At 34.9% G+C, this 14,026-nt stretch overlaps 1 protein-coding gene across 1 annotated transcript in view; it reads left to right on the top strand.

The window, feature by feature from the left end:
* Positions 1–6,903, top strand: part of LOC121427441 (E3 ubiquitin-protein ligase MIB2-like) — a 33,565-nt gene extending 26,662 nt beyond the window's left edge. The window contains exons 16-21 of the mRNA XM_041623830.1: positions 557–735; positions 1,107–1,249; positions 2,601–2,787; positions 3,344–3,464; positions 3,935–4,054; positions 4,556–6,903. Coding sequence (XP_041479764.1) covers positions 557–735; positions 1,107–1,249; positions 2,601–2,787; positions 3,344–3,464; positions 3,935–4,054; positions 4,556–4,963 — 1,158 coding nt within the window. The 3' untranslated portion in view covers positions 4,964–6,903. The remainder of the gene's footprint in view (positions 1–556; positions 736–1,106; positions 1,250–2,600; positions 2,788–3,343; positions 3,465–3,934; positions 4,055–4,555) is intronic.
* Positions 6,904–14,026: the final 7,123 nt, after the last annotated feature.

The raw sequence follows: 14,026 nt of genomic DNA, 5'->3' as shown, positions 1-14,026 counted from the left end.
GTATAGGCAATTTTCGTGATTCGAAATTACGAACCTTTGGAATAAAGAGCCTTCGAAATTACGAACCTTCGGAATTACGAAGTGCAACCCATTTTTTTTTAGCCCTCAGGCTGCGTTACTTCATTATTCCCTCAGGCCTCTCGCAACGTTTGCGACCCCAGGTGCTCGATTCGGTAGTAATATTGTACCAGTGAGTCAGACCCAACCTTTATTTCATGTCTAATGACAACAAAAAATGTGTTTACATGCATGCAGCTAACCGATTTTGAAGGAATGATTATTATTTTTCTCATTTTACATTTGATATTTGTTGATCTTCCGCTCACATAAACATAGTAAGAGACAAAAATGAAAAACACAAGGAATTTAAAAAATTGAATTGCATGTTTCGATTTTCCTTCCTATTGTGGGGGAATAAAGTTGTAATGATTGATGCTATAAAAATAATGAATCAAAGCAAAAAAAATATGGCTTTATTTATACTTTCATTTTTTATTAATAGTATCATCAGTTTTTAATGTTCTAAAGTCGTTGTGTAATTGATGTTGTCCTCTAGTTCCGCAAGAAATATCGTGACAACGGGATAACCAAGCCCCTGACTGCCCTCATGTGTTATCTTGTACAAAAAGGCGCAAAAATCGAACAAACTAATCTCAAGAAGCACACACCACTCAACTATTTGAAAGAGGCTGCTGTTCGTAAAGTTCTGGAGCACATTGCCCGCAAGTTGAAAAGGTATCATACCCACCAAGTTACTTCCTCTTTGTATATCTACCCCCCCCCCCTTCTCTCTCTTTGCCCTTACCCACTCGAAAAAAACCTACTTCTATACCCACAGCCTCACCCTCAATTCCGCCGACGTTCTCTGATAACCTTGATGAATGTGTATTAAATATTAATCAGTTCAGAGAGAGACAGGAGATGTGGGGATCTCATCCATTCTTCCTGAAGTACGCGGGAAACACTTTTCAAATATAAAATGTGGCGTGTACCTTACACGTTTATTTTGTTTTAAGTTGCTTTTTATTTGTGTTAATGTATTGATATTTGATATGTATTGAAATTGAAATATCAAAGGGTTTTGATTCTATGTTGTTTTATTATAGAGAGGAGAGTGGTGACAGCAGCTTTGTCAACATTGAAAGACCAGAGGGTGAAGAGAGGAAGCCCTCTACGTCAAGTAATGAGAGCAGTGTTGACAACCGAGATCGCAATGACCCGACAAAATCACCAAGAGGCTCACAATCAGGTTCATGGTTTTAGTTTTAGAAATGTTTATGTTGTTATTTATTTATTTTTCACAACGCAACGTAAATAAGTATACAGTTGAAAAATCGGCGAGTTGGATAATGGAAATACAACAAATAGTTTGAACAAAACTTAAGCAAACGTAAAATGGTTGGAACACAGAGTTCCTTCATAGAAAACATTTTAACTTCCTTCTAAATGAGCTCATCTTTTAGGACAACCTAGCCTGAAATCAAATCATGATTTTACTTTATTTCACATGGTGAAATACCACGTGGGTTTTTATCGCATAGTTACATGTTATGAATACTTAGGTTTGATGTCACAAAGCGGCCATCGTACAATAGTTTTAGATATATTTAGATTTCCCCCCCCAAAAAAAAAACAGTCCTCATGTCATGCTTCTGGCCAGTCTTGATTATTAGAAAATGTCTTGCCAATTTACTAAATATAAAAAAGACTGTGTTATGATGAAGCAAAAATCCACACTGTAAAGACATATAGCCAACCGTACTGATTATTATTTTTACCCCTGTGTAGTGGAGTGACTTGCATGGTTTGTTATAATAGACATAATGGTGTAAAACTGCTCGATCGGAGCGTATTTTCACTTCATCTCATTTTCGCTGTCTGAAAATGACCCCAAGTATGGATGCATTCACTCGCAAATCATTTGCGATACCCCTTTCAAAATGGAGTGACCTACTGTTTATTAATTCAAATCAAACCATATCTTATCCAGGAATCCGATTTTGTTTCCCCCCCCAAAAAAAAAAAAAGCCTGTCGAAGATAGATAGGAATCTACCCAAATGAATGTTCATTATTCGAAATGAGGATGAAAATCACACTTATATAGTAATTCTGACAAAGTGCTGTATAACTTAAGGGGAGCGTTTCATGAAAGGACTTGTCGGACATTTTATCCGACAGTTACTATAGTAACAGTGCCTCTCAGCCAATCAGAATCAAGAAAAGATGTCAGATCTGACAACTTGTCAGACAAAAATATTGATGAAATGCTCCCCAGTTGAGTCCCATGAGGATTGGTGGTCACATGAGAGAAAGATCAAATTTGGAGATTGTCCTGCCATATATTTGCATTTGACCCGTCCCTAGCTAGTCTCAGATAGCTCGATGTTGATAGCCAATCAAATCTAATATAGTGAATTAAACTTTTTTTCGCAGATCTATCGAAATTGAAGGTGTTTCATCTGCCCAAATATCTTTGAGAATACTAGAGGCTTAAGCCTTTAAATGTGTATCGTTCCTTTTGTAAGTATATCCCATGCTATTTTCCACCACATCCATAATCAGTTTGCATTCATTGCTCCCTTGTTTATTGCTTCCATAGATGGTTTCAGTGGAGTACATGTCATTGAGGATCCGAAGAAGGAGGTTAAGCTGACGGAGATGATCGGGAAAGGTGGATTTGGTGAAGTTTGGAAGGGCAAGTGGAGGGGCACACCTGTCGCCATCAAGATTCTTACCACAGAGGGGAGTCAAGAATCTGAAGTTGAGCAGGAGGTTGCTGTCCACAAGTATGTAATCCCATGCTCTTTTTTTTAACAAAATGCATTAAAATTTTAGGATTAAGAATGACGTTTGAAAAAAAAGTGATTTTCATATTTACGTTTTCAGTAAATACATCGTCTAGATAAACCATTCTCCTGAAAAATAGTATTGACATAAAGAAGAATGAGGCGATAAAATGCATGTTTGGGGAGTGGACTATGGCGTAATTGTTAACTTGGAATATTAAAATATGATCTGACTAATTTCATAAGCTTTTTTACTGTCCACTTTAAAGAAGCTATAATTATTGTTTATATGAAAAACAAACACGTTTGTAACTAAACCTTTCACTTATGAAGGAAATTTTATTTTTATATACTGCTCCTTTATTGTTCTCTGTTCATGGAAGTGATGCAAAAAAAAAATGCAGAACAAAATAATCTCATTACCCTGAAACATCCATAGAAATTTTGGGGGTTGTCTGACAAAAAGTTATTTAAAAATTATTGTTATAGATATCTATATAGATATATATTATCTTCCGGATTTCCTCTCTTATGGAAAATCTTTATCTCTATGTAGACGTGCCCTTCATCCAAACATCGTTCAACTGATGGCAGTCGGTCATCAACGGAGTCCACCAAACTCTATGATTGTTATGCAACTCATTAATGGGAGCGATCTTAATACAATCATTTTCAAGGTATGAAAAATTAGGTATCAGATGATCGGACCATTATTTCGCATCAAACCGGAGACAAATTAGTATATACATGATAAAAATGTATCATTTGTATCAATATATTGCAATGATTGCAATTATTGAATGATATTGATTTACTGATGCCTGAAAGTCAACACATGGTTTATTGTCAAGGTAACGGAATTAATGTGTTTGTCATTTCAAAAAATTTAAGATTTTGACATTACAAAAGATGAAAATGTTGATTTCATTGTTGTTGAATGTTATAAAATTATGAAGGCTGCATAACATAGAGGTTTATCACCAATATATTAAATGTTTTGGTGGAAATTTAGTTTTGTGTGTTTCTCTAAGAGAGGAGAGTGTATTGTGAAAATTATTTCCACAAAACGAGACTGGTCATGCTGGTCGAGGGTCATCGAACGAATTAATAGGTCATTTTAACCACCTCTTACTGACCACGTTTGCAGGACGGCAATCCGTATGATTTCCTGACCAAGGTCCGGTTGTCTAGAGATCTTCTCTCAGCCATCACCTTTCTCCACCACTGCAATATACTTCACCTTGATATCAAACCACAGAATGTTATGGTAAGGATTATTTTTTTTAATTTTCCTTGATTTATTTTCAGTACTTTGATGGTGTCGTCTTCTAATGTATATTATTGTCAACTTTTTTAAATCTAAACCTCTTTAATGCATGTTCCAGACTTTTTTCTAGACTTTCTTACGGTCACTTCTCTTACCATTGTGTCCATCGCTTTACCGTCTAGGCTACAGCTTTAATGTTGAGAGTACGAGGTCAAAATGCATCATCTGTTCTTTTTTTCGATATTTCTCGAGATGACCTGATGTTTTAAAGGTGTCCCAATTAAACTAAAATGCAAACTTAACATTCAAATGATTTGGAGGGCAGTAATGATTAATATAGCGCACCATTCGACTTATATGATATACTGCACTTCGCAATAAACAATGATATGAAGGGAATTCGGGAACATTCTGAAGCAAATGTCACTTTTCTTGAACCTATACGCTTTAAGAAATTGAAAGCTATTTCATTTTTTTTTCGCAATCGATCTGCACACGTAGGTCGAATCAAGTACCAAGAAGCCATATTTGTGTGACCTTGGTCTTGCCCACATCAAGTCGAGGTCAACGATGTCATGTCATACTGCTATTCCTGCAAAAGGTACGTTCATGTACATGCCCCCAGAAGCCTGCATGGCTATGGGTAGTGACATGTCTGTATCAACTTCTGCTGATGTCTGGTCCCTCGCATGTACCTTCCTCGAGCTATTCTCGGGAGAATCAGTCTGGCCCAGGACCATGAATCAGATGGCTCTACTTGGTAAGTTTATGAGTGATGACGTGATCCCAGACAGTGTGAAGAAACTTAAACCAGAAATCAAGAAGGTTCTAGAGCCTTGTTTCCAGAAGGAGGGATCCAAACGTCCGTCTGCGGAATCGCTCATGCAACAGTTCAGTGGGCTCATGTAAAAGAGCGTTATCATGACCGCACATGGTGACTCGGTGGTAGATCATCCGCCTTATGAAGGGAAGGTTGTGGGTTCGATCCCCGGTCAAACCATACCGAAGACATTAAAAATGAGACCTTTACCTTCTTGTTAGGCGCTAGGCGTAGTAGAATGGAGAAGGGTGATAATATGATTAATGTTATACAGAACCCGCTGGAGGAAATAAAGTTCGTAAGACCTAAGAGGCTACCCAGGGTAAGTTAGAATTATTATTACTATAGTTACTTTATTATCAAAAAGAGGTTGATTGTAGACCGCGTTACTGTGAGATGCCTCTTGTCAACTCCTTCAAAAGGTAAACATTAATTAACATCCAGTTGAAAATTGTCAAAGAAAATGATTCATCATTATGAATGGAAATTAAACTCTATGTACTTTGCCATGAATGTTAACGAATGGAAACTTTAGCATCCCAAGCAAAATTGTAGCGGATAAATTTCTCTTTGATCTACCAGTATCATAACATTTCACGGAGGGATTCACTTATAACAATTGGCGAATGTATATATTGCATTGTTTTGTCAAAGAATCGTAAATTTAAGGAGCAGAAGTCACGTTTGTATTATTATTTCTAATATATTGCACTTTACTTATGTAATCTACAATTCATGTCTGAAATAATAGATATGTATTGCGGATGTTCATGGTCATCAAAATGATTTCATGCGATATTCTAAGGTGTTTTATGTCCGATTTTGCTCGATGTATTTTAATGTTCACTCTAAAAATGACCTGAAATTTACTTCTGAAACAATTTATATTGTAATTACATATTTTTGCATATTTTATTCAGATGATTTATATCAAAGAGCAACGCTTTTTCACGATTTATTTCCAAATACAGATCAGCATTTTCGTTCATGGGATTGTAATAAGAAGCATTTTTGTGTCTGAGAAATAGCTTGATTTAAAGATGTATATACCATGCATATCTAATACGTTGTTTTAATAATGAAAAAAAAATATTTTCCGTGATAACAGATCGCATTTTCTCGCCTCACAACTGAACAAATTTTTGTATATGATTTTGATAATTACGAAAATGATTATGCATGTCTCTTTTCGTACACAGAGTGTATATACGTGATCGCTGAAGTGACACGAGTATATCGCAAGCTTTGTGGTTTATTTTTCGTGATTGTATATGTTGATATCATACGCAGAACCAGTACTGATCGCTAAAATGACAGAAGTTTTTCCAAAGTTTTACCGATTTATATACATGCCTTCTATACTTTGTAACGTAGCCTTAAAATCATAGTTTATGTTCATTAAAGACAATACACAGACATGACTTTGTGAACATTTGACAGCTTTAGCTAGATGGATGTCTACATTTCTATCAAAAGCATCCTGTATTTTTATGGATGCCTCTCCATCAAGCAACTTTCAACGATTATATTTCTAATAATTGATTGCTCTTTGTCAATTTATTAATTGAAAGTAAACTCTTCAATTCATATACATGGATAAAAAGGCATCTCAGTTTCAGGTATTCATTTATATAGTATACGTTTGTGTGAATATATCGCAATAGATTATACATGTATTTGATTCCACCTATAAAAGATGACCAAATGTTGTGTTTTCCACCGTTCAACGTTAAATACTAACAGGAATTTGCCTTCCGTTTATATACAAATCAGCATTCTTTTGCCACCTACATGACCTTTAATACACACGAGAGACCAGTACGCAGCATAACGTTATCAAATTGTTTTTGATGGTGTGATGTCATTCTGATTTGATATCTGGTTTGAGAGTGACTATTACAGTACGAGAAAGATGAAAAGGATTTAACGTGTATGACGCTTTACTAATTTGATGTATTTTAATGTCATAAACGCTTAGAATGATGATACACGTATATGGTGTTGTAAATACAAATCATGATCTCTGCAATTTTATGTATTGAAGTTGATTTTGTAATGCACACGAGTATGTTTTGAAAAGCCGAATAGATAATGCATAAGTAAATGAATAAGTACTATAATACTGCCACATCTCATTCCATTATTACAGCATTTCATTCTTTTTATATGCCTGGCATGATCAAGTACTTTGAACTCTATTTTCATTTTCATACCTATTTTCGTCGTTTCATTCAAACGAGTTGTCATCGGAATCCATTGTCTGTCGTTGGAAAACTTTTATTTTTATGATGTAAATAATATAAATAAACCTTTCCATATTCTCGTCCACAGTCCACATGCGACACTAGGTGAAAGCACTATGAAGACTATATATTAATAGGCTACAGATACTAATGTATGTGATTGCATGGAATTTAAGCTATCGGTGATATTCACAAACGGGGCATTTCCTTCCTACATTGAAAAAAAGGATATGAATCTGTTTTCTTTGTTAATCCTTTATGATCGAAAATGTTCCTGTCCACTTAAACCCTTTTTCACTCGTAAAATACCACTTAGAATTTCAAAGTGTTTTCATTGTTTATTCGGTTTTTCCATTTTGCAGATTAAACTTCTCGATATGCATATGTGATTTTTTTTTCATTAGCGACGTTTTGTTGAAATAATGCAAGCCTCTCGTTTTTACATAAATCATGTCAATTGGTAGCTGTCCACAGCATATTCTACAAGTCGTAAGAAATCGTTGGGTTTAAAGCCTGTGTATAGCTTTGGTAAAGGGTCAATAATGTGATTGATAATCGAATATCATCTAATATGACAGTCTTACTGAAGCGTAGAGACCGTTAGATATTTTTCCAACTGCACTTCTCTGAGAAAATTTCAATTATTCAAATCTTGGATATATAGCGCCCTCTCTCGGCGATGCTTGTTTTAAATTTAAAAAATGGGCATTCAAGCACTTATCTTATAATTTAGTGATTAGATATCTAAAAGTTACAGACTAAGAACATATCTTGAAAGTTTCAGCCCATTCCATGATTTGGAATAGGATTTAATTGAAAGACAAAAACACACAGATATTTTAATTTGATCGGGAGACCCGATCAAGTTAAATTTTTCCATGTAAAATCGCAAAATTTATCCTGTAAAACACATTTTCATTTCATATCCTCCACATCATAACTGTTATAGGGCATATCCATTCATATTAGCTAGCAATGAATTGGAATGGTGATAGGTGCATTTTGGTGGATTTACCAAAACTATACACAAGCTTTAAGACTAGGCAGAAAGGAAATATCAGAAACTCTCAAAAACATCATTTTCCCGAAAGAGAGGACCTGTATGAGCCCGTATATGGGCATTGTAAATTATACGAATTGCTCTCTTTTGAATGACCAAAATTTGATCAAGTTGAAGCTTACTAGAATTTCCCCAAGCAAGAATACCATAGTTCAAATACGGGAGTAATAGAGTAGAATATAACATTTGCATAATATGGAGTGGAAACATTGATTTAAGTTTATACATTATACCAGTATTTCTAGATAAAATTGAGCAAATGTGGTTTGTATGAATTTTCCAGGTTATTTTGTCATCAATAAAAAGTCCCAAGAACTTAGTTGATCTTACCCTACTGATCTGGACATTATTTAATAAAATATTGTCAGGTAAAGTTGTAAGAGAGTTACTGAATAACATAAACTTTGTTTTATCAAGATTAAGAGAGAGCGTATTGGCAAATATCCATTCACAAAAACTTTGAGATGAATATTGAAAATCATTTACACATTTGATATAAATCAGGGGGCTACTCCCTTGAGGAATACAGCGAGTAACTGATTGGCTATTAGATTCTACTCCATTCAACATGAGACAAATTGTTTTCTGTTTGTAAGATAACTTTTGAACCACTCCAAGGCCTTCCCCCTTACACCATAATGATGCAGTTTATAAAAGAAGAATACTATGACCATTATCGAAGGCCTTGGAGAAGTCCAAAAATAATCCGATTGTATGGCAATGTTTGTCAATAGCAGATGAAATTTTGTTAATAAAATGAAGAATAGCATGTGAAGTTGTATGTTTTTCTCGAAATCCAAATTGATTATCATATAAAAGTTCATAGCGTATGAAGTTTGTTGTTGTTATTTTGAATAGGCAAACTAGTCAGTTTTGACTATTGTTGCCATATAAACATGCTTTTCTTCTTTTTTTTCCAAAATATGATAATTTCTTTGTTCAAATTATGTCAGTTCGAAAAGTAAAAGAAAGAAAGGAAAGTAAAATTCTCAGGAAATTGTGCAAGGCCTCGCTCATGCCCTGTATTAGTACGTTATCCTGACAAATCTGTTGTACGTTTATATACCAGTCTTTCTAAATTTTTTGAAAAAGCAGTAAGGAGAGAAATCGGTCTATAATTATGACACTCAAGTGGATCTCCTTTCTTAAAGATATGTATCACCTTCGCAATCTTCCTTTTATCTGGTACAATACCTTGTAAAATTGACATGTTGAATATATGATTTAAAGGTCAAGTCCACCTAAGAAAAATGTTGATTTGAATCAATAGAGAAAAATCAGACAAGCACAATGCTGAAAATTTCATCAAAATCTGTTATAAAATAAGAAAGTTATGACATTCCAAAGTTTCGCTTATTTTTAACAAAATAGTTGTATGAACGAGCCAGTTACATCCAATTGAGAGAGTCGATGATGTCACTCACTCACTATTTCTTTTGTTTTTTATTGTTTGAATTATAAAATATTTCAATTTTTACGAATTTGATGATTAGGACCCCTTGCCTGAAGCACAAAATGTTAAAATAATGGAATTCATGTGTCCAGGGAGGAATGAAACTTCATTTCACATGACAATGACGAGAAAATCAAAATATTTCATAATTCATATAATAAAATACAAAAGAAATAGTGAGTGAGTGATGTCATCAGTTTCTTCATTTGCATACCGATCTAGATGTGCATATAACTGTTTTTTTTTAAATGAAGCGAAACTTTAAAATGTCATAACTTTCTTATTTTACATCCGATTTTGATGAAATTTTCATCGTCATGCTTGTTGAATATTTCTCTTTTTATTCAAATCAAGTTTTTGTTGGTGTGGACTTGTCCTTTAACGGTACAATGATTTCACCGATGATCCTTTTAATCAGTTCGTTCGTAAGATTATCGAAGCCTTTTCTTATTTTTCAAATGATGAACAATATCAGTTATTTCTTTCTCGTCGATGGGCAACATAAACATTGAAAATGGATTAAAGACTGGCATAAAATCATGAAACGACCTTTTTGCATTCGGAATAGATTGTGGTAGATTTGAACCTACAGAGGACAAAAAATTGTTGAATGTTTCGGCAATACTTTGTTTATCTTCAATAATTGTTCCACAATGCTTGATTTTTGATAAATTACAAGAGTTTGAGGAGCTATATGGGACCAAATACCTTCCTAATAGTTTTCCATGTTCCTTTTATATCGGAATTACAATTAACAAATTAAGCACAATAATACTCTTTCTTTACATGACGAATTAAACTGGTAAGCGTATTTCTGTACGTCGTGTGTTTTATACGATTTTTATGTGTTGGATTAGATTTTTATTTATAAAATAACCTATTTTTTCTATTTATTGACTTTAATAATGACAAGCGGACCCAAGGCATGCGGGGAGTTCTTTTATAATTTGAAGTTGTGCGTTTGATTAATGGAAAATTGTTTTCATATGACAGCATGAGTATATTCATGAATTTTTCATAAGACTCATTTACCCCCACTTCGGGTTAAAACTTCTGACCAGTCAACGGTGGATAAGCTATTCTTGAATTCATTTGTGTTTTCTGGAGTGATTTTGCAGAAAAGGTACTCATTTTGCCTATTTTCATTTAATAAAGAGAAGAGAGCAAATATTGAAAAGTGGTCAGAGAAGTCTATGAGAATAGTTCCCGCTTCAGGAGGGGGAGTAAGATTACAAAAGATGTTGACGATTAGTGTTTTAGAATGTTCAGTAGTTCTTGTAGGTTTTGTTATAATCTTGTCATCATCTTTGCCATATTTTCGAATTATGCTGTCAAATTTCATTTACAAATTTATTTATTTACCTGAATCATTTTGTTCTTCACTAAAACTTCTTTCATCTTTGAAATTTTCTTCATAAGTAAGATAAGAAGACTTTTTGTCAACGCAAGTAAGGTTTGCATTATTGATTGGGAGAATTTCTTATTATTCATATCCTTTTATTAAGTGATACAAATTATGTTATGGTATACCTGTAAAAGACATGAGTCCTATTTTCAAGGTATTATTGAATCCTTCACCAAGTTTAATTATGTTCTTGACAGGACAAACAGGAAAGGATTCATGTCTTTCAATGGCAATGGTGTATTGAGTCAATTTTGAAGGAGCAAGATATGGCAGATCGGGCAGAATGTATTAAAAAGTTTTGAAGCGAGCAAGCAAAAAATTTCTACTTTTTTATCAAAATATCAAATTTTGTGATTTTGACCTAATATTCAGACAATGATATCATATTCGTTTACTGTTATTTTTTCCACTTTTTTTCTTGGTCATATTTTTTTTATTCGGTGGGGGGAGCACCCCGAGCCCCCACCCATCAGTAAAAAAGGCACCATAATCATTGTACCACACGATAACAGGATTTGAAGAAAATAAAACACGCTCTCCCATACTTTGGTTTTAAACAAAATTGTTCTTGCAAAGAAGGAATATTCAAAGCTAAAAGAGAACATAATTAAAAAGGAACTACAACTGTTACAGAAATATTCAAGCAAATAAATAGATTTGAAAATGAATTTTGACCGGATACTTCGAAAATTATGGCAAAGATAATGAAAAGGTTAAGAGGAATTCTGCTGATTAGCAAGAAGTCCGACCATCATTTTTATCATTTTATGCCATTTCGGCGCAAGCCTCCTTTTTAACCCCAGACAAAAACATTCTGTGTTCGCTCAAGCATGAACGAAACTAAATTATTTTAATGGCATTTGAAGGATAAGACTTCAGGGCACCTATTGACACCAAAATATAGAGATCATGATTTGAAACAAAAATTTTATAGACTTTTCAAATCTGTCCCGTTTTTTGATACGCACAGTATAGTGCGAATGCAACTGGATTAAATTCTAGTATATGTAACTCCCAAGGTGACTTGCCGTAGTGTTTTCTTTCTGTCTTTTACCAGTTATACAGGTATTTAAACCAGGAAGATTCAAATTCTAAATCTAAAATTCAACTGGTCACCGTTTATAGCCGATTTGCCATTTTTATTTTAAATCCTTGAAATTTAGAGTGTAGTGTATCCGGTAGATGAAGAAGAACTTATTTTAGACCTAAACTTACTTCTAGATTGGCAGTTTCCCCCCATATGTTAGCTTTGTATATTCAATTCAATATTATATCAGGCTTCACTAAGCTAACATGGCCTTTGGAACGATTTTATTTTCATTAGCAGGAGGTGCTGATTATTTTAAATTTGACAAGCAATAAAAAAGGAGATTTTCAGTAAAAAAAAACGGAGATCATTTTGGTCACGAGAAATTTGGCGATTAAAAACAAGGGTTTTCAATCCAAATGAAGGTAATTTCGGTTGCATTTCTGGTATTTAGCATGCCAAACAGATTTCCAGGGGTGCTGCCTATGGTGAATAACATATGCGGCACCCGAAAGATAAATCTTGGGGGTGCATTATCACCCTCAGCAAGCACCTCGCTTCACAGGGCCATGCAAGCTAAAAGAACATCCATAATCAGTGAATACCGGAGAAAGGCATAATTTTGCATTAAGAGGATAGTAAAAAGCATATCCGAACTTTCTTCAAACAATATTAAATGAACGAAGCCAGACCGTAGTCTGCAGCGCTAGCGTACCTAAAGGAGGGGGGCTGATTGTACCCCCCCCCCCCCCCTGACGAGTCACAAATGATCCTTTTTTTTTTGCTTGTCACTTTTTTTTCTGGTATGAAATTCTTTATTTGTGGTTGAAGACCTTTTTTTTTTGGCTTGTCAAATATTTTAGCGGACGAATTCTGCCCCTCTTGAAAAATCCTGGGTACGCCAATGGTCTGCAAGCACATACCCTGATTGAAACTTTGACCAACAAGTGGGTCTCCACGCAAAGACTAGCACATAGAAAAAAAATGCTGTTTCAAGGCCTTCAGTACACAAGGTTTGCAAAGCAGACTAGCCAGACCGCCCTACAGCATGTACAGATAGCAAGCATGCATCACCCTTGTACATAGAGTACTAGGTGACAAAGAATTCTGATTTCGCAATACCTGGACCATCCAAATGAAATTTCCCTCGCCAATCTATGGAAGCTTAAAAGTGCCACCGAGATGTTGAGATAATTATCTCATCATGTTGACATCTTGTAGAGGAGATGATGAGATGACAAGATCCCGGATCTCATCATGTTGACATCTTGTAGAATAGATGATGAGATGACAAGATCCCGGATCTCATCATGTCAACATCTTGTAGAAGAGATGATGAGATGACAAGATCCCGGATCTCATCATGTCAACATCTTTTAGAAGAGATGATGAGATGACAAGATCCCGGATCTCATCATGTCAACATCTTTTAGAAGAGATGATGAGATGACAAGATCCCGGATCTCATCATGTCAACATCTTTTAGAAGAGATGATGAGATGACAAGATCCCGGAACTCATCATGTCAACATCTTTTAGAAGAGATGATGAGATGACAAGATCTTGGATCTCGTCATGTCGTCATCTTTAAGAAGAGATGTTGAGATGACAAGATCCCGGGATCTCGTCATGTCGTCATCTTTTAGTAGAGATGATGAGATGACAAGATCTCGGATCTCGTCATGTCGACATCTTGTAGAAGAGATGATTAGATGACATGATCATGGATCGAAGATCTTGTCATCTGACCATTTCTTCTGAAAGATGTCGACATGACGAGATCCGAGATCTTGTCATCTCATCATCTCTACTAAAAGATGACGACATGACGAGATCCCGGGATCTTGTCATCTCAACATCTCTTCTAAAAGATGTCAACATGATGAGATCCGAGATCTTGTCATCTCATCATCTCTTCTAAAAGATGTTGACATGATGAGATCCGGGATCTTGTCATCTCATCA

This window comes from Lytechinus variegatus, chromosome 14 (assembly GCF_018143015.1).
Source record: "Lytechinus variegatus isolate NC3 chromosome 14, Lvar_3.0, whole genome shotgun sequence".
Classification (NCBI taxonomy): domain Eukaryota; kingdom Metazoa; phylum Echinodermata; class Echinoidea; order Temnopleuroida; family Toxopneustidae; genus Lytechinus; species Lytechinus variegatus.
Note: the sequence above shows the minus strand (reverse complement) of the source record. Positions and strands in the feature narration are given on the sequence as shown.